Source organism: Mesoplodon bidens (assembly GCF_964165515.1).
Source record: "Mesoplodon bidens genome assembly, chromosome: 1".
NCBI classification, from domain to species: domain Eukaryota; kingdom Metazoa; phylum Chordata; class Mammalia; order Artiodactyla; family Ziphiidae; genus Mesoplodon; species Mesoplodon bidens.
Window position 1 is genome coordinate 17,516,673 of NC_138176.1, and position 21,243 is coordinate 17,537,915.

At 44.2% G+C, this 21,243-nt stretch overlaps 1 protein-coding gene across 1 annotated transcript in view; it reads left to right on the forward strand.

The window, feature by feature from the left end:
- NRAP (nebulin related anchoring protein) overlaps positions 1 to 21,243 on the forward strand; it is a gene marked incomplete at both ends in the record, with an annotated part of 71,588 nt that overhangs the window by 23,273 nt on the left and 27,072 nt on the right. The window contains 12 exon segments of the mRNA XM_081228337.1: positions 3,736 to 3,834; positions 5,307 to 5,411; positions 6,725 to 6,832; positions 7,074 to 7,175; positions 8,796 to 8,993; positions 9,492 to 9,596; positions 12,016 to 12,114; positions 13,206 to 13,310; positions 14,456 to 14,563; positions 16,172 to 16,483; positions 17,618 to 17,722; positions 20,036 to 20,134. Of these exon segments, the coding sequence (XP_081084463.1) occupies positions 3,736 to 3,834; positions 5,307 to 5,411; positions 6,725 to 6,832; positions 7,074 to 7,175; positions 8,796 to 8,993; positions 9,492 to 9,596; positions 12,016 to 12,114; positions 13,206 to 13,310; positions 14,456 to 14,563; positions 16,172 to 16,483; positions 17,618 to 17,722; positions 20,036 to 20,134 (1,545 nt within the window).

Here is a 21,243-nt window from a genome sequence, read left to right on the forward strand (position 1 = left end):
CCCAGTGGAGTGATTCTTAGGCAGCAAGATGGAAAGAAACAAGATACAACAGTTCATAGGAGATGGAAGGGACTGAGAAAGGGGAACTCTTTTCTGATAGGAAGTCCATATATACACGTTTGGAAACTCTTAGATTTCCAACATAAGGTGGGGACAACTCTGGTTTCATCTTGAAAATATCCTAAGGTTCCATTTCACCTCTTAGAGTTTGGGGACTATGTCTGCTGCTGGGCACATTAAAGTAATTATTCCCTAACAATGATGATCTTTTTTTTTTTAAGTTTTGGAGTGTGGTATGTTTAAGGACCAAAGGGAGTAAACTGAAATAGCTATAAGTTGAGAGGAAACGGTAACATTGACTTAAAGTTTTTCCCCAGGAGCACTCGGGAAATATGTGTGGAATAATATGTATCACTAATTTATTACAGCAGTGATTTTATTTATTTATAGTTTGGCTTGTCTCCAATGAAATATGTATAATTAATTATATTTGTTGTTTTCTAATTATAAGAATTTTACTACATGTTTATTACAGAAAATTTAGATAATACAGAAATGTACAAAGAAACAGGTAAATGTTATCTACTATTTTAAAAAGTACATAAGGTGGTTTAGAACTGAGTTGGTATCATGGTTGTCAGTGAAAGTTATCTCCAATCAATCAATAATTTAATGTATCATTCGACATGTTAATTGAATGCTCAGGGCTACTTTCCTTCACATTCCTTTGGGATCAGCACCGCTTCAGCAGTTGACTTGGGCTTTGCTATTGGTAGATCAGTCTTTGCATCTTTCCCTTTTGCTCATAGTAGGAGCAGTGTCACGTTCAGCTGGGCATCTCCAGCGTCTAACAGTTTACAGGACAAAGAAGGCCAATCATTGGCAAATGATAGTTTGATGGATGAAAGGGGCTTATCAAACGTGTGATAAAGCAGGGGATGGGAAGTAGAAGAATATAAAGGGCCTACATTTTGCTTTTCCTTTTCCCAGAATGTTTGCTCGAGTTGACTTATTCATTTCACCTTAATGAAATACAAGGTTAAACTTGGCTACCAAAGCCAAGTTTCTTTTTTGGATGCATACATTACCTGGGAAACTTGAGGGATCAAGAGCACCTTGTAAAATTTGAATGCCAATTTTCACAGTAGAATTCTAGAAAAAATGCTTCATAGCACAAACAAAACAGAGCGCTCTACAATTTTGTATTCCCACTATAACATGACCTGCTGTTACGTTTGTCTGTATAAGACAGTGGATCGAACCAGGCACCTGAAATACAGTCAGCTCTCCTGGGGAAGTCGGAGAGGTGAATTAAACTAGACTGAATTAGAAATATTAATTGGAACCAGAAGTAGGTTCCACACTGGCAACCCATGAGCCAGATCCAGGCTGCAGAGGTATTTTGTTTGGCCACACAGCGTTAAAAAAAAATTGGTTTTGAACCAATATGTAGAAATTGTGAGAGTTCACATAGGAACTGTGGTCCTAGTTCCTGCATAGCAGCAACTGCCTGGGACTGAGAGGCAGCTGCTTTTATCACCTTCATCTCCTTTATTTTCCTGGCTCCTGTGTGAATTTGAATTTACCACCCTTAATGAAGGGACTTTAGTATTCAGGAAGTTTGGGGAATCCATTTACAAGAAGATTTGTGGTCTCTGTTTCTGTCTGGTAGTCTTAAAGGCGGTCAAGTAGCTATGAAATTAAATAAACAAGTACAGGTCCTTAATTAGAGAGCATTCCCTTCAGATGGATTTTATAAACTAATAGCATTAAAAATGAGACTCTACCCTCAGCAAAGGGACCTTTCAGAAAGTAGACTGAAGCAATGACCAAGCATCCATGATGTTGCAAAGATATAATTAATCTTGCAGAGTGTTAATTATGTCCTGCAGAGGAAAGTAATTGTACTCTGCAACATACTTAATGTAACATTATCAGGAAGGAATGTGCCATTTAAAAAATACAGTTTTGTGACTTTTTATCGTGCATAATTCTGAATTCTAATAGACTCTATTATGAGATGATAATTTTCCCTCTAACTTAATGCATTAGGAAGCTACTGTAGTATAATCTCATTAATGATTAACATTGAAATGACTTCATATTTCCTAGTTTTCTTAAATACCCCATGTCCAAAACTCAGAATGTGCAAAAACTTTTCTCCTTGAATCATTAACTAAAAAGCTTGAAGCAATGCTGTCCTTTTTCTCCAAATCCAACAAAAGAGTCTGTGGCCCAGTATCTGGAACACTCTGCTTTTCCTAGATCTTGTTCTAGAAGCTAATTTGTAAGTCTTTTTTTATTTTTATTTTTTCTAATTTGTCAGTCAGAATACATTTCCCTCTCTAAACAAAGTTAGCTCTGGCTATAGGGAACACCTGGTCCATATGTAAGATAACAAGTAACAGTTCCAAGCACACCAGCTTTGGCAAACCACATTTAAAGTGTGTAGGCTGGGAGCCACTTTGGGAGGCCAACTGCTGGGATTTAAAACCTAACTCTGACAGTAGCTGGGTGCCCTTGAGCAAGTCACTTCAGGTCTCTGTGCCTCCGTTTTCACGTTGTGAGGTAGAGATAATAACAGTGCCCACCCACAGAGTGGTTGGGAAGATTAGATGCGTCAATATGTGTAAAGCACTTGAAATAGTGCCAGGCACATAGTAAGTGCTATTTTCTAGCCATAATTATTATTAGCTGATGTTGGGACAGGGAAGCATGGAGTGAATACAAGGAAGAGATGCAGTATCAGCTGGTCCTTGAGTCTGTTTCACTTGGGTCACTGGGTTTTAAAATATTGAACTATTTCCCAGCATTTAAAAAGTGTAAGAATTTATATAATAATACAGATTTCCGGTTTCTTTGGAGTCATTGGACTCTCTACTCTGAACCCCACTTTGAGGCAGGATTACCGTCTCCTAGAGCTGAGTGGTAGCTGCCGCCCTTTGCCCCAGTCCCCACCACTCCTTACCACTTCCCCAACAGTGAGGCCAAACACTGACTAGTGCCAGCCTGGTGCCATCCAGCGAGTGGTCTGTGACTCACTGAGGTGGGCTGTCACCCAGGGAGGCAACAGCAATCAGATAGAATGACAAAGACATCAGAGTCTAGTTTAGACAGAAAACGGTAGGAAAGTGCAGTGCTGGCCGCAGGGCTACCCCTGTGAGGGCAGAGCCAGCTGCCAGAGGAGTATGGCCAGGGGCAGTAGGTGGAGGTCTGGACAGAGTTGGCAATAGCTAGTGGGGATGCAGGGAAGGGGTATGGAGGTCTTAGGCAGAAGCTAGGCCTAAAGAAGCTGCCACACTGTGTGGGATACTGGGAGAGGCCCTGGGCTTTGGACAATTAACCAGAGTCGTGAAGACCATGCATGGGGTGTTTGATGGTGATCTGACTACTGCAAACAGAGCCAAAGCCTAGTTGACTAAAGGGCCTAGCCGGGAGCCTGTAGGTTTTAAAACACCTTTCTCTGATTTAACGATGTGGAGGAACACATTTTCCTCCGTTCACCAGCCATGTAGTTGACCTCTTTTATGAGCTGCCTGTTCAAGTCACTCAGTCTTCAGTGGACTGTTTTTCCATCTGTTGGCTTGGAGTGTCTTTTGGTCTCCAGTTGGAATCTGATTCTTTCTCTGCTAATTTGAGAAGCATGGCTCCGTAGGGCTGAGCGGGAGGGAGCTAAGTAAATCTTAGAGAAAAGTACAAATGACTTCTTGTGTCTCTTTGCCTCTTTGCACCCAGGTCAACTATAGGCAAAACATTGACAAGCTGAAGTACAGCTCTGTGACCAACACCCCTCAGATTGTTCAAGCCAAAATCAATGCCCAGCAACTGAGTCATGTAAGTGACCTGCCCCTGCCCAGCTGGATATGGGGGACTTGTAATTGTTTTGCAGGGTCTGGATATCTGGTTCCCCAAAGATTTGACTTTCATTGATGGTGACACGTGTCCTATTACAACCATGAGATGACTCTCTTTGATTTAAATGTTTTATTATACAAAATTTCAAATACATTCAAAAGTAGAAAGAATATCATAATGAATCACCAAGTACCCACCACTCAGCTCAACTACTATTAACTCATGGCCAGTCTTGCTTCTATATGCCCATCCACCTCCCCCCTCCATATCATTTTGAAGAAAATCCTAAGTATTGTATAATTTAATCTATAAATATTTTAGTATGAATCTCTAAAAGATAAAAATAATTTAAAAGGTATTTATACAATTTTAATGTATCACACCAAAAAACTGACAACAATTCTTAACATCACCAGCATCCAGGTGGCATTCAGCATTCCAATTGTCTCATAAGGTTATAATTTTCTTTTACAGTTTGTCTGAATCAAGCTCCAAATAAGGTCCACACTTTGTGATTGGTTGATATGTCTTCAGGACTCTTTTCGTCTTGAAGTTTTCCTCTTTATCACTTTTCTTTTCTTGCAAGTTGTTTGTTGAAGAACTTGAACTGTTTGTCCTATAATATTTCCCACATCTGAGCTTTCCTGACTGCATCCCATTGTAGACTTCATGTATTCCTCTGGCCTCCAAATGCCTGTAACATAGTAGTTAGATCTATAGGTTTGATCAGGTTCAGGTTTAATTTGGGGGCAAGACTGCTTCTCAGCTGATGCTGTGTTCTTCCATTGAGAATCATATAATGTCTGGTTGGCTGTTTTTGTGTGTGATTTAAGATGGCTTTTTTCCAATGGGGGCAGGCATTTGATAATGACTCTTTGAGTATCTGCCCTGCACATAGCAAGAGGTTCAGAACAGCAGCAAGTTAAAAAAATAAGTTTCATACCCTCAAGTGCTTCAGAGAACAGTGGGTGAGGTAGCCACAGGGACATCTTTTGCAAACTCATAACTTTGAGCATGCCTTTGAGTTTTCTGACTTTTCATTTGGTTTTCAATCTGTTAATTTAAAACACTCTTGGGCTTCCCTGGTGGTGCAGTGGTTGAGAGTCCGCCTGCCAATGCAGGGGACATGGGTTTGTGCCCCGTTCCGGGAAGATCCCACATGCCACGGAGTGGCTGGGCCCGTGAGCCATGGCCGCTGAGCCAGCACGTCCAGAGCCTGTGCTCCGCAATGGGAGAGGCCACAACAGTGAGAGGCTCGCGTACCACCAAAAAAAAAAAAAAAAACACTCTTAAAATTACAGGCTTCCTTGTAAAAGGCCTTTTCTGGGAACTCATTCTCGGCTACAGGCCTATAGAAAGAAAGTGAAAAAGAGAGTGTTCTCTCCAAAGTTCTCCTTCTGCCCATGTAAAAACCAGGCGCTTACCCTGCAGGTTTATTTTAAATCCAACAGGTGAATTACCGTGCTGACTATGAGAAAAATAAGTTGAATTACACGTTGCCACAGGATGTACCTCAGCTGGTGAAGGCCAGAACCAATGCCGAATTGTTTAGTGAGGTAAGCGAGCAGCATGGGTGAGAACGTGGTGAGGGTTATGCGCAGACGTGAAAATGAAGATGCAAGGATGGTCCAGCAAAACAGGGGCCAGGGGCTATTCTGTCCATGGAGAGGTTCACCAGAGGCGCCCATCAGGTTATAATTTTGAATTTTGCTGTCTCATGGCATGTGGTAGTTCACGGGGCTCAATTGATCATAGCAATTGAATTTTCACTGTATATGCACATGTATGATGTGTGCTGGGACACACACACACACACACACACACTCATCATCAGTATCATCATCATCATCATCATCCTGATGACTTCTAGCTGGTGCTTTGCTGTGTGGGTAAAATTTAAGTTTTAAGAAGACCAATCTTAATCATCAGATTCTTCCAGGAGTCACAACTAGGCGATGATTAGGCTTCTCATTCTAGATGGGATTTGTAGGGCAGGAGAACGTAAAAAGGAACTAACCTTGGATGGGGAGAGATCAATTAGGAGTTTGGGATTAACATATATATACTACTATATATAGGATATGTAAACAGTAGGGACCTACTGTATAGCACAGGGAACTATACTCAATATCTTGTAATAACCCATAATGGAAAAGAATATATATATACACACACACACACACACACACACACACACACACATATATACATCTAAATCACTTTTCTGTACACTTGAAACTGGCACAACATCGTAAATTAACTATACTTCAATAAAAAAATAAATAAAAAGGAATAACCTTTTCCATATGCTTATTCTGTGCTGGGCACTGGGATAGGCACTTTACATATGGAATTATTCAGTTGTTATAACCCCTCAGAGGCATTTACTACAGAGACACAGTTGGTGGCCTGGGCTTTGGTATCAGATAGAGAGAGTCAGGTGTTACTACCATGGCAATAATAATAACTTACATCCGTATTGCACCTTACGTGCTTAGGTTATCTGTTTTTGTGTATACAATTTATTCTCACAGCCACCCTGGGACAGATAATATAATATTATTTTTTCAAATGGTAACCTGAGGCCCAAAGAGGTAAAGTGATTTGTCCAAGGTCACATGATCAGGAAACAGCAGCACTAGGATGAATCCATGGGTCTTCTCTTTGCCCCCTCCCATTAGCACTGCCCCGCATGACCCTACAATGAGGGAATCAACTGTGTTAATAATTGATGTTATCACTTTGATAACAGCCAAAATTCTGGTCTGTAAACAGAAGAAGACTTTGTTATTGAAAACACAAAATTCTGTTCAACTTTTGGCAGGACTCTGGATAGCTACTCCCATTCACCTGCGTTCTTGTTTGTCAGGTTAAGTACAAAGAAGGCTGGGAGAAGACAAAGGGGAAGGGATTTGAGATGAAGCTGGATGCCATGTCTCTGCTGGCCGCCAAAGCCTCCGGAGAGCTTGCTAGCAATGTAGGTTTTCTCTCATTAACTCAGAAATGCATAAGAAATTGTGCCAGTGAAACGCCAGTGGTCCGACAGAAAAAACTAATGACTGGTAACATTGTAAACATCGCTATACTTTAATCTTCCACTGGGTTCGAGAAAGACTGGGAGGTGTTTTATTTGGTTTGTTCCCCTTGCACTTGTTAAACCACAACCCCTTAGATGGCAAAGTTTCTCTCTCACAGTCGACTTTCCTCTTTCTCTCAAGATTAAATACAAAGAAGATTATGAAAAAGCAAAAGGCAAAGTCCTGGGAACTACAGACACGAGGCTTCTGCACTCCCTGCAGGTTGCCAAGATGAGCAGTGAGGTAAATGCTTTTCTACTCCCCAAACCTTCACTTAGTTGTTGCTCTGAAAGTGTTTCCCTGGCCTGCTTCACCGGAGACTGCTATTTTTTCCACTTCCACTTATAATTTCTTTCCTGGCTTACATGAGAAGTGTCTTCTCTATCTTTATTTTGGCAAAGGATACTGTTCTTTTAAAGTAGATGAGAAGTATGTGGTCCCTAAGGGTGACCGGCACCTACTGTTCACGGTACAAGATGATCGGCCACATCTATTCACTCTGCGGATGTTTACTAAACAACTACTCTGTGTGAGATACCGTGTGAGACACTGGGGCCGTAAGAACAAACAACACATAACTGGTTCCTCCCTAATGGAGCTTAATTCTACTGGGAGAGTTAGACAGGAAGCATCCTGTTTATTGAGGTGATGTCCTGGATGAATCCTCTCGTCCAAACACACATGATATTCAAAATGTTTAGCCACCAACTGGGGCATCCAGGCTCCAACCACTCAAAATGACACTGCTTGTAAACAACTGTAATGGCTGGAGGTTAACCTTGGTAAGTGTCACTTACCAGAAGCCTTTGGGGAAGGAAAGTTCTGCCAGAAGGTCAGACTTGGTTTCTAATTAAGACTTCATTGTCAGTGCCGAGCAGGCAAAAAGGAAGCACGGGCATTGGGTTTCTGCTTTACGATAGCATGCTCTAAGCTGTGAGGTCAGCTTATGCCGCTTTGATGATGCAGTCAGATATAATTACCTAATGAGTCATTAAGGACCCAGGGCTTGAAATAGAATAAGAGTGTTGGCATCTGGGTCACCATTTTGGTTGTGCCTACAGAACAAGCCCTATGATGTGCGTAGTCCTGAAACATTTGGCTTCAGTTAAGACAGAGAACAAATTGGTATTTCCTATTTGCAGTTGGAGCAAATGGGGCCAAAAAAGATGGACTTGCCCAAAGTCATATAGTAGTCAGTGGTAGTGGTGGAGGACTGGAGAATTAGATCCTAGAACTCTTACTTACTGGCACCATGCTGCTTCTACTGTACTACCTTTCCTCACCATCACACCATCACCCTACCACCATCATTATCACCATCATCACCAGAAACACCATCACCACCATCATCACACCATCCATCCTCACTGCTAACATTTATCAAGTGTTTGCTATATGCCATCCCTGCACTAAGTGGATTTGAGCTACTATTTTGTTTACTTGTCACAATAGCCCTCCAAGGAAAATGAGCCATTAGAGCGGTAATGTGACTTTCTAGAGGTCATCTAGCTGACAAAGGGCTGATCAGATTTGAACTCAAGCTTGGCTGGCCCTGGAGCCCAAGCTTTGTTATTTTGCCTCTTAAAGTTTCTACAGAAACCATGGGTAGGGTGTTCTCTTCCTGGAGCAACTGGGGAAAAAGAGTTAGGAGGCATTCCTCCCAGAGACAAAGTCGTGTGAAACCTCAGTTTCCAGGTGCCACCACCTTACGGAGCCAAGACTTGGGTCACATCCTTTGGACACATAGGTGCCATTGTCCAGGGTGCCAATTCCTCATGGAAACCTGGCCTACTTTCAGGTGTTTTCATATCACTGCTGCCAAGGCAGGCTTCAAGTAATGCAGCGTGTTTTGGTGCATTCAAGGTTGAATACAAGAAAGGCTTCGAAAAGAGTAAGACCCACTTTCACCTGCCCATGGACATGGTCGACATCAGGCATGCTAAGAAGGCTCAAGCTCTGGCCAGTGACCTGGACTACAGGAAAAAACTGCATGAATACACCGTGCTGCCTGAAGACATGAAGACTTGCTGGGCCAAGAAAGCCTATGGGCTGCAGAGTGAGGTGAGCCCTGGCTCTTTGCCAGTTCTCCCCACGCACCTCTTGCAACTGGAGACAGTGACAGTTTCAGAGTGATTTAGAACCTGTGCGTGAGTCTGTTAGGTGACTCAGAGGACTGAGAAGAATTTCTGGAGATGTGCCAGGCCCCAAATGGGGTGAGCAAAGAGGAAGCAAGTGTTGAGAATGGTAAATCTGGTAAATGTGAAAAAGTAAATCTGGGAAGTGTAGCAGGTTGGCAGATAAGATCCTTAGGCAAAAAGTCTGAAAAGCCCTCTTTTTGGTAAGGCAGTGGTGTTTCAGTGTGAAGGTAGAACAGCCTCTTCTGATTACAAAGTGAGCCAGTGGCTTCACCCCCAAGCAGAGTTCTGCCCGGCTATAACAGAGTGGAGAGCACCTCTTCCAAAGAGACAGATACAGGATGGAGGGCTTTCCTAACTCGCCCATTAACTTTGCCCCATCCGCATCCATGTGTCTGATTAGAGCTTGGTTTTTCTCTTGCAGCTGCAGTACAAGGCCGACCTCTCGTGGATGAAAGGAGTTGGGTGGCTGACTGAAGGCAGTCTCGGTCTGGAGCAGGCCAAGAAGGCTGGACAGCTGGTCAGCGAGGTAACCTGAGCCCAGGCCCCCCAGCTTCTAGTCCTTCTCAGCCCAAGTCACCACTGAGAGCCATCTTTCCCTCTGATTCCTCCCCCATCCCCAGGCTTGTTTTGAGTGAGCCTCAGAAGAGTACTTCTTCATTTTGCACACATAGCACACCCTGAACTAACTTTCATACCCTTAAGCTTCCCAGGGAGGTATTTGTAAGAAGCCAACTAAAAGCAGTAGTTGGATCCAAAGCCTCGTTCAGAACGGTTGTGATATAAAATTAGTCACGTAGGAAACATGTTTGTTGTGTAAGAAGCATGTGATTCCTTCTGAATCAGAGAATCTGGCGTTTGGAGGTCAGCATTCTCATTGTGCGTGTGCCTTAAACTCACTGCAGACTTCGGGCAAGTCACTCAACACTTCCGATCCTCTTTCTCTCTTCTAAAAATGAGAAAGTTGGAAAGGATACTCTACAAAGTCCCTGTGGCTCCAAGCCTGTGCTTCTCTTTATACCGTGTAGAGCTGGCGTTGGTGGCAGGCAGAGGAGGACTTTTGAAGGACATTTCATTTGGAAATGGGACTATTTCAGGAGCTCTGTTTGGGATCTTCAAAGGGGTTTCTTATTTCGGTGCCAGGAAGGCTGAGTTGGCATTTCTCTTGCATATGGTAATGATAGTGATGATAACAGCTGCCATTTATGGACTGATAATAACTATGTAACCACTGCTATCATTCATTGATGACTTTGAGTTTATTACATGCCTACCTATTGTTCATTTGTTGCTCACATTTATTATTGCTATGTGAGTAGGCACTAGTATTATTCTATTAATATCCCCATTTTACATTTGCAGAAGGTGAGAGACAAAATCACATTTCAGTAAGTGGCAAACCTGGGATCTGTACCCAGTATTTTGGTCCAATGCCCCAGCTCTGGACTATTAAACAAAATTGAATCCCCAAAGCACGTTTTGTAATTTATTCTCATTTTTCAACTGTACTCGTCCTTCTCTCAGACACAGACACACTGAAAGTTAGAGCGCATAAATAAGGAGGGTTCTCATTACTTAACTTCTTTGAGACCAACTGAAATCCAGGTGGAGCCAGCCGAACCCCATTTGACTTGGATGGGGTGCAGTAAGGGGACCTTCTGCCTTAGGAATGCCCGTTCCTGTCTCACTTCCTATACTGACTAATTTTCAAGCTCCTCAAGGGGCAAGAAGGTATCATTTCCTTTGCCTTTTTCATGTCCCTGCTCTGCCCTGGGCAGGGTGGGTTCTTGGTTCCTCCCTACACACTTATGATTTGACCAATGCAGAGGCTGGGATGCCCGGGAATTTCCAGCCATGGGAGGGGCACTGTGACTTCCTTCAATTACATAGTGAAGGAGTTTTCCCATTCAACACACTGGAATGAGAAAGAAAAAGTACAAGTCTGTTTGGAATATCTTTTCTAGATTTTTTTTTTTCCGAAGGGAAGAAATTTTGGAGTTTTCCATATTCCAGTCCCTATTTTGGGTTCGACTGGTATCAACAACCCTCTTGCTGATAGCACTGGGAGCTCTGCTCATCTCTGATCTCCCCACGACGTGAAGCTTTTGCTTCCATAAGCCATTCTCAGCAGCTTCCTTTCCCATGAACTCTGGCGACTCCAGTGGAAGAGCCAGAGGAACCAACCTCCAGGAAGGACAAGAAGTCCCCGTGGGGGGACAGAATTAGCACATTCGAATTCTGCTAGTTGCATTGTGGCTGTGAGACGGCAACGTATGAAGACAAGCCCAGTGATCTGGAACACGGAGAGCTGGGAGGGCAAATGCCACCTTGCCACCCACCTGCTGTATGTGACTCTTGACGTTGCCCTTCGTTAGAGCTGATACTTCCTGGATCATCCTGATGGCACCATGAATAACAGTGATGGCGAGCACAGTGAACACTGACTGTGCCCAAGGACTCCACTCGTGGGAAGTGTGGCACTGAAGCCTCCGCACCACACTCAGTGAAGCAGCTTCTATTGTTTCCCACATTGTACAGTCCAAGCCCGAGGGGCTCAGATGATCCAGTGATGTGCCCAAGGCCGTGAAGCTGAAAATAGGTAGAGGGGAGATTTGGACCTTGGGATTCGTGGTTGTAAAGTCCAAGTTCCCTCCACCTCGCTCTCCTATGTCAGATCTAGGTTTATAAAATGGACCCATCCCAGGGCTCATGGTAACATACAGAGTTCACTGAAGGGAAAATTCGAGTCCCCATTCAGTAGTAGCAACTAAAACAAGCTCACCAGCGCTGGAAGTCTCAGGTCTGCATGGTCCTCTAAGCTATAGGACCAGCTGGAGCATCCCCCCTGGGGAAATGCTTGGGTCACAGAAGGTATGCGTGTGTATGCATGTGTGATGGTGGGGACAGCCCGATCCTAATGCTCTGGGGTCCCTTTTCTTTGGAAACAGAAAAACTACAGGCAGAGGGTGGACGAGCTGAAGTTTACCAGTGTGGCCGACAGTTCCCAGATGGAGCACGCCAAGAAGAGCCAGGAGCTGCAGAGCGGGGTGAGTCCCAGGCTGCCCTTTCTCCACCGGGCTGCTGTGTCATGGGCCTGGGAACCTCTGGGGACCACAGCAGGTGCTGCCCATGCACGATCCAGGGACTGAAGAGCCTTTCCTTTAAATAGGCTGGACCCAGCTTTCTATGGGCTTCCAGGCCTCCCTGCCTCACCCACTACACTTCTCCTCTGGTTGTTAAGGACAGATGTCAACTGACATTATTCCTTTTCAGCTTTCAGTCTTTCCTAGTTCCTTCTTTCTTTCTCCTTCTTCTCTCTCTTATCAAAGACTCCATAATTCTGGAGCCAGGAGAGAGGAAGAGAACATTTGCTTGTGGGATGTGTGCATTTCATGCCCACTTGAGCTCAAACGTGGAAGGTGGGACAACGAAACACCACATATGTTATTTACATGTTAGTGGTCAACAGCCGAACAGGTGTAGCTGCTACCATCTGGCCAGGACTTTCCTACCTTTCCTTCCTAGAGGTCCAGGTACACCTGCCAGAAAGCATGCAATCAGCATAATTCAGAGTCAGCAGAAAGCCACTGCATGGAAACTCAAGCTGGGGAGTGGGAGAGGGCGGAAGAGAGAAAGAGCAGGAGTGACATGGTTTCCATAGAGAAGATGTTCACTCATGTTGCCTTTTTGGTTACTGTTCACTTTCCAGGTGTCAGTACCTGTGGAAACATTAGGTTTGATTATGGGGTGCAGGTGACAGGGGATGCTTCTTATTTTTCCCACCTGGGGAGTTTGTGCTCATCTGAGCCCTCAGGTGGGTTATTTTTTGTGGCCATGGACGCTGTGGATGGGAACAGCTTGGGGAAGTCGATGCCTCCTCAAGGGAAAGGTGTGAAAATGAAAACCTTAGAGGGGGTCTCAGGTTGGCGCCCCGGCTCCATTCTCCTCCCAGCCCCTCACTGCTGCTGCGCCTTCCTGCATCACGTCTTCTGCTTTAAGCCTCGCTTCCTGCACGCTGCCCGCAGCATCTGGTCTGGTTGGTCTGGTAATGGACTTTCCATGTAAGACACAGAGAGCTGAGCGGCCAGCCACCTCCTCCCTTGCCTCCTGCTTCTGACCCAGTGCTCTCTCCCAACAGGTGGCCTACAAGGCAGGGCACGAGCAGTCTGTCCATCAGTACAGCATCAGCAAAGACGAGCCTCTCTTCCTACAGGCCCAAGCCAACGCTGCCAATCTCAGTGAGGTACAGCCAGAGGGAGTGAGCAGCCCAGGGCTCTGCTTCCCTGCGTGTAGGCACCTGGTCCACAAAACCCACCGGCCGTGTTGGTGTGTCTGTGTCAGCTGAGGCTGCATACATCTGGTCATTGCAAACAGCTCGTGACCAGTATTTTAGGGGGAGGGAAGGCCAGCCTTTGGCAGGAATGAGCTGGTGGGAGATTTGAACCACTGATTCTATGATGGGGTAGGAGGAAGTGGTTATTCCGGGACTGGAGTTAAAACAGCGTAAGAGGGGAGTAAATAAGAGCTCAGACATTAGCTTCAAACTGCCTGGGTTTGATCCTTGTTTCTAACGCTTGCTAGGTGTGCAACCTTAACCAATTTCTTTGCTCTTGGCTGACCCACTGGTAAATGAGAGCGCTCCTAGTCCCTCCACGTTAGGTCGCTTTGAGGCTTCCGCAAGCTGATATATGCAAAACACTCAGAGGAGTGTTCACAGGGCAGTTATTCCTTAGACACGAAAGCTTGCACAGTTCCAACTTTCCTTCTCTGTCTTCTAAGGAGGGGCCTTTCTTGGCTCTTGTGCTTGGCTCGCAGGCCTTTAGGGTCCTGATCCGAGGAATGGGCAGAGGAGAGAATTAGAAGGAGCAACAGAAGCTAAACTGATTCACACACAGAAATGGAGGGAGCCTTCCAGAAGAAAACTTGAAATCTGGAGGCGGGGGGCAGGACAGAAAATGGGAGGAACAAAGAAAAGACCCACACGGACTAGAGGCTGGGCTCGGAAAGAAAAAGGGGTGCAGCTGGAGCAGCTGCTGGGCCGGTGGGTTTTGTGGACAGAGATGGAGAACAGAATTTTCAGAAATGCTGCTGTGTGTCGTGCAGTGTTATTCCACCTGTGACAAGTCATTGAGACTTCCATGAAGACGCCTAGTATTCTCCAAGTCTTCTGGAGTTCAATTTCTGCCTCTTTTGGCCGAAGCCCTATGTGGCAAGAGGCCTTAAGGCAGGAACAAGAAGGCCTGGTTGTATTCAAGTTACAGGTTTCTCTGGCTCTCAGGGTTTCTGTGGAAGGATGTAATAGGTGTTTCCCTCTTGGAGAGGTCGTTAAAGAGTCTAAGAGAAGCCCTCTCACATGAGGATGATCTCTTTTCTCCTAAATCCCCTTAGAAACTGTATAAGAGCAGCTGGGAAAAGCAGAAGGCGAAAGGGTTTGAGCTGCGTCTTGACTCCTTGGCCTTCCTGGCAGCCAAAGCCAAGAGGGACCTGGCCAGTGAGGTAAGCCAGTCCCCAACTTGTACTCGACACCACGAATCCTGACATTTACATCTGGGAGAGTCTGAAAGTGTCCTGGCAGGTTTTTAGTCTCTCTGAGCCTCAGGGTTCTAATGTGTAAAATGGAGATAAATATGACCACCTTGCAGTGAGATCATCGTTGAAGTGTCTGGCACACTGCCTGCTGCACACTGGTTTTTGGTAAGTCGTAACTGTTATTATGAGCAGTAGTAGTGTGAGTGGTCATCCAAATCACTCACTTTAGAGATAAACTGATGCCCAGAGACATTCCATGACTCTCTAAGGTTGTAGAGGCCTGCTGATGGTTAAGAGTACAGGCTCTGGTGTCGGATAGACTTGGGATAAAATCCCAACTCCATCACCTACTAGCTTGTGATTTGGGGCAGGTTGTTTAACCTTTCAAAATCTCAGTTAACTCATGGGTGAACTGGTAATTGCAAAATGGTTATGAGGAAATGAAATGAATTGATGTATATTAAGTGTTCTGTAGTCCAGTGCTGTCTGTTATGAGTCTGATGTGAGATAAGGAGCCTAGGACAGAATGTAAGTCAAACTCTGCTTCCTTCATCGAGAAAGTCTTGCTTCCAAAAACACCCCCAATATATATACAGGTATATATATTCTGCATCTATTGTGTATACATATATATATATATATAATACATATATATACAGAAAATATATCCATAAATGTATATAGATATCAGCTGAACTAAACAGTGGCTTGGCAATGTGGTTGATTTCCGTTATGACACAAGCCCCTTATCTTATCAACTGGTAACATTTTACAAACCAGCACTTGTCTTCAGATGCACTTTGAGTGACACAGATTTATACCATGCCTGGCTCATTGTAAGTGTTCAATAAATTGTAGCAGATATTGATACCGTTGTTCTTGCTGGCAGATTTGAGAGCAGAGCCCAAGTCTCCTGATGGCCACGGTAATGATGATGTTGAAATGATGCCACACACCAGTATTCTGTTACAGTTTTCAAAGCATTTCTATATTTATTCTTTTTTCGGATCCTCACTACTTTTGGCCTAGTGCTTTTTCAGGCCAATGTGCTCCCTTTTGCTCCCCATAACTCCTAAATATTTATATGTACCTCAGTTGTCTTTAATTTGAGCTTCTTTCTGAAACGGCAGTTGTATTTTAGATATTCCGTGTCTTTTTCATTTTGTGATGACTTTCTCTTTATAATATTCTCACGGTGACCAAAAAAGATTATAAAGTGGCTTTCATGAAAGCAACAGGCCACTTAAAAATAAACCCAGGAAGAGTAATCTCAAATAATATAGAGACAAGATAGAATTTCACCAGGAAATTGAGAAGACTGTTCTATAGCTGAACTTTCAGTTGAGCTCTGAGCTTTCTGGCAGTCCAGGTGTAAAAGGAAATAATGAGTAGTAATATTTTTTTTCACTGTTTGATCAAAGGAAATACATCAGTTGTTGTAAGGAGGCGAACTTTTTATGACACTAATTCTGATGGGCTTCTGTTGTATGGCTTTGTTTTAACTTTCTTGCATGGCTTGATACTTCATTCCTTTAGGAGATGCTAATGTACCCCTGCTCTCTTCCTCTCATTTAGGTGAAGTACAAGGAGAGCTATGAAAAGTCCAGAGGGAAACTCATTGGGGCTAAGGGTGCCCAGGGGGATTCACAAATGAGCCACTCACTGCAAATGTCCAAGCTGCAGAGTGAACTGGAGTACAAGAAGGGATTCGAGGACACCAAATCCCAGTGCCACGTCCCCCTGGACATGATCCACCTCATGCATGCCCGCAAGGCTCAGCACTTAGCCACAGACATAGGCTACAAGACGGCATCCCATCACTTTACAGCTTTGCCCACAGACATGAAGGTGGAATGGGCCAAGAAGGCTTACGGTTTACAGAGTGATGTAAGCTCTGTGTGTGGGTTTATGTGTGTGTGTGCTGGCGTTGGTGCCAGGGTTTTCCCAGACCCTTCAGGACATCATTTATTCTCTGAGATACCTGTTTCTGGATCCCTAAGTGGAAACATTTTAGCTTCCTAGTGCTTTAACTTTTACTCAAACTATGCCCGTTTTAGATTCTGTACTACCAAAAAAAAAATCATACAGCTACTCCTTTCTTCTTGGAATTCTGATCTACATATGTTTTCCGTATTTCTTTTTCTTGCAGGGCGGTGGCGACGGTGGGGTGGGAGGCATGTATTTGTGACCTTCTTAACTGTGGCCTGCTCTTGCATCCCTGGTACTCATTCTAACGTTGGTAGTCCCATTTTTAGAAAGGGCACCTTGCTAATCGTCAACAACCCTCTCCCCTTTCTCGTTATACTCTTTCATCTTCGGTTGACTCTTGCAAGAGAAAGTGGGTGAACTGAACAGGCAGGTCAGTTGCAACCAGACTGTCACACATGGGCGTGGGGTGGAGGCAGCGCAGACACACCCTTCCAGGTAGAGCTCTTTCCGGATCGAGAGGTGATATACTAGCTTTAGAGACGTGGCCACTTAAATGGCTTTCCATTAGAAGTACTCCTTCAGTGGCAAGGGAAAAAATGAGGACTACCCCCCGCCCCGCACCGAGCTTCCTAAGAAGGAACTGGCACCGTGGGAAGCCTCGAATGTCTTGTGATATTCCCTCAAATAGCTCCCCACCTGGGTTCTGTGGTGAATTCTCATTTTCTTCTCCCCTGCATGTCATTTTAAACAAGAAACCAGGGAAAGCAGACAGCGACGACGGGCTCCTTCCGGAGGTCTGCGTGGCCTGTAATGAGGGATGCGGCTCATTTGGCTCCTGCGGCCCCACCCCCAATGGTGTCGGGCGGGGCCCAAGCCGCCGGCAGCAGGGCGGCTCCAATTAAGCGGGAAATTAATTTACATTTTGGAGCCCTACCTGTGACTGTGCAGAAATAGATAAGACAAAAGTGGCATCGAATTCGACTCAGCTGGCACCAAGGGGACATCGGGGAGCTGTTAACAGCCCTTTAAATGTCCGCACACCAACAATGGCCTGCCTTTTTTTTTTTCTTTCTTTCCTTTCTCCTTTGTCAGAACCAATACAGGGCAGATGTGAAGTGGATGAAAGGCACGGGCTGGGTCGCCACCGGGTCATTAAATGTGGAGCAGGCGAAGAAGGCAGGAGAACTCATTAGCGAGGTGAGATTCCCTGACAGCATGCAGCAGGCCTGGCTGCATTAGGCGTGCGGCATTTCTGGATAAAATTAAACTAATTTCCACTCAAAAGGCAAAGAAAAAGGCAAAGCTACATGAAAGGCCTCAAAACCCAGACTAAGGCCGGTAATTAGAGGGAAACTACATACCAAACACACCCCAGTGGGGGCCCAGAGAGCCCTGGCCAAAACAAAGTGGGTGACAAATGGTATTATGAATAATAATGACAATCAAACAGAGCTCAATTGCTACCCACCAACTTACCTTTTTAATGAAGCAACACGGGACAGATGATAAAAAGATACATTTATTGCACCTAGAAAGCCCTTTTGTGACTTCACGCACATTTTCTCCCTCTTTCTTTCCGCAGCAGGCAGTGTAAACAGTTTTTGAATATTCATGTGGTGTCGAACACGTGACACGGTTCTGGTTCTTTTTTTTTTTTTTGCGGTACGCGGGCTTCTCACCATTGTGGCCTCTCCCGTTGCGGAGCACAGGCTCCGGACGCGCAGGCCCAGCGGCCATGGCTCACGGGCCCAGCCGCTCCGCCGCATGTGGGATCTTCCCGGACTGGGGCACGAACCCCTGTCCCCTGCATCGGCAGGCGGACTCTCAACCATTGTGCCACCAGGGAAGCCCGGTTCTGGTTCTTTTTTGTTGGAGGGTCTCATTTCTATTTGAATCTCACTCCTGTCTACTTGCAGCCAACCTCGCTGGCCCCGAAGGCTTAGGAAAGGAGCCCTTTCCTCGCATTTTAGGGCAGTATCCTTGAGTAGATCTTTTAAAGATTCGATCAGGGTTTCTCAACCTTGGCCCTGTGGACGTTTTGATAATTCTGTGCTGTGGGGCTGTCCTGGGCCTTGTAGGATGTTTGGCAGCATCCCTGCCCTCTACGCACTAGATGCTAATGGTACCATTTCCCATTATACGCATCACTTAGACTTCGAGATGATTCCTTCATGCATCGAAGTCTGGCATCCAAGGGACCTTTTTGGAACCATTTTTCCCACGATGTCTTAAATCTTCTACCACATGTTGCAAACTTATTCAACAGATTTGCTTATCTTCCGTGCTTTATACTAGTCCTCAAACTTCAGGAAGGCAAGACATCTTTCAGCAACTTTTCCCAACCATCTCATTCCAGTATGACACATTTCCAGTTTAGTGTCCAATTGGATTGGCCTCTAAATTTTCAGACAGAATGCCAGGCACCATGAAAGAGCCACAAATGCACACACACACACCTGTCATTTAAAGCAGGAGTTAGCAAACCTTTTTTTGTAAAGGACCTGGTGGTAAATATTTTTCGTTTTGTGGGCCACACTGCTTCTGTTGTAACTGCTCACCTCTACCATTGTAGCATGCTGCAGCCATAGACAATACGTAAATGAACAAGCACAACTGTGTTCTAATAAATCTTTATTTGCAAAAACAATTGATGGGTCAAATTCAGCTGGATGTTGAACTGTCTTCTTAAGACAACCCAGTATACAAATATCCAACCCAATAAATAAGGAAGTGTTTCTAAAATAATTGTTTGATTGGAGAAAAGATATACTTCATAATTCCATTAAGATAGCAACTGTTTTCAGTCTACTGGAACTGTACTTTAATTAAAAAAGAGAATGAATTGAAGCATAATTTTCAGAATACTTCAAAATGGGTATCTAGGACTTTGTTAGCATTTGAATTTCTTGTAACTTTTTTTTGTTTTTCTCAGTCTCTTTCAAACTGTATGATGACTCCTTTCAATAATAGCACCCTTTTTCTTATAACACTTATAGAATTATTGTGTATGTTAACTGAACGGGTTTCTAAAGTGATTAGATAATGTACAGTCACTGACTTAAATGCAAGGGTTTTGACTCTGGTAATCTCTGCCCAATTCTTTTGTGGAAGGAAAATAGAAAGCTTCAACTGATAAATGTAACTGTGAGTGTTCTTTCTTGCTTGGGAGACCCGAACTAAAATATGTAAACAACTGCAAGACAGTATTTGAAGGCTATATAAAAAATCCTTTACTAAGTGTGTATCCTCTAGTATTTTACTGGTATAACCTAATTTTGAGATGTTTTCTTTGCACCAGGTAGGAATACTTTAATGTTAATTGACATGAGGTTATTCTTAAATTGAAACAAATATTAACCTGAAGGCACCTAGGATATAAAGATGGAGGAAGCCGAATAATAATTATGTTCACAGATTCACTCTAATCTCAAGCAACCTATGATTTTCTCTTTCAAATGGCATGAAAGAACAGCACAAAATTCACAGCTTTGATCTTTTTCTGCTCAACAGAAGAAGTACCGTCAGCATCCAGATGCTTTGAAGTTTACCAGTATTAAAGACACTCCGGAGATGGTCCAGGCCAGAATTAGTTACACCCAAGCAGTGGATGTAAGCGATAATGTATATACATTATGACTCTAAGAGTGGGCTCTTCTTTCAACCCTGCGATTGAAGCCCAGGGGTTCTTGGCTTGCTCCTTCTGTTGTTCTAAGGATGAAGGAGCTTCTTATCCTTTGCTGAGGGCTCACCTTAGTGGCGGTGCCTCCTCATCAGGATGTAGGTGGGATGTTACCGCTGCTCTTAGGATGCCAAGGAGGGCTCCACCACCCCACTGCCCCATGCTTTCACTCCTTCCCATTTGCATGTCTCCAGGATTTGTCTGTGGTCGAGGTCTTTTCCCCTCTCCTTTTGTTTTGAAGCATTGTTTTCAGAAATGGGACTTTTGGGCAAAATTCTTAGTAATTATAACACCTAGGAATTAGAATGCTTAGGGCTTCTTGGGACACATGGCAGGAATTCTTGCTTTCCGAATTCTCCCAAAGACTTTGAAAAGGATTTGGGTCTGATTTATGTACATTAGACTAACTTTCAAGCCATTTCCCATATTCCCTTTATAAAATGGAGCAAAGATCTGGCCTTTTGCCCTCTCAGTGCAGGGTTCCTTGTAAACTAGACGGAATGATGAGGTCCTCTAAAATTTCATGTTAAGACATGGATTAGCCCTGGTCGGCTGATTCTACTGAGAGGGGCCCCCAGGTCATTGCGCAGGGTGGACATGCCTTTTAAATATCTTCAGACCATTTAACTTGCCATGAGGGAAATTGACAAAACTTGGTGGGGTGGGGTTTCAAAATGTCTCCCTTGCTTCCCAGTTGAACAAATTATTCCTGTTATGCCTTATTCGACAGGCATTCTGAGATGGCTTGAGTGCCTGTCAGAATATGTTATGGGATGATTTACAAACTTATGGGTTTAGAAATGTATAATTTCTTGACAGTCACCCCTTCCGAAGCAAATTTAATTCTGAGAAACATAGATGGTCAAGCAAGAACTTTTGCATGGGAAAAAAAACAGAGAAAATAGCTGCTTTTTTCCTTATCCTAACCAACTCTAGGGGGCACTGCTGTGATACGTAGAAACTTGGACACATCTAATAAGATTTGGGATGGAAAAGCCAGGTTTAGAAACTTTCTCTGGTGGCAGATGCCAACTCCATG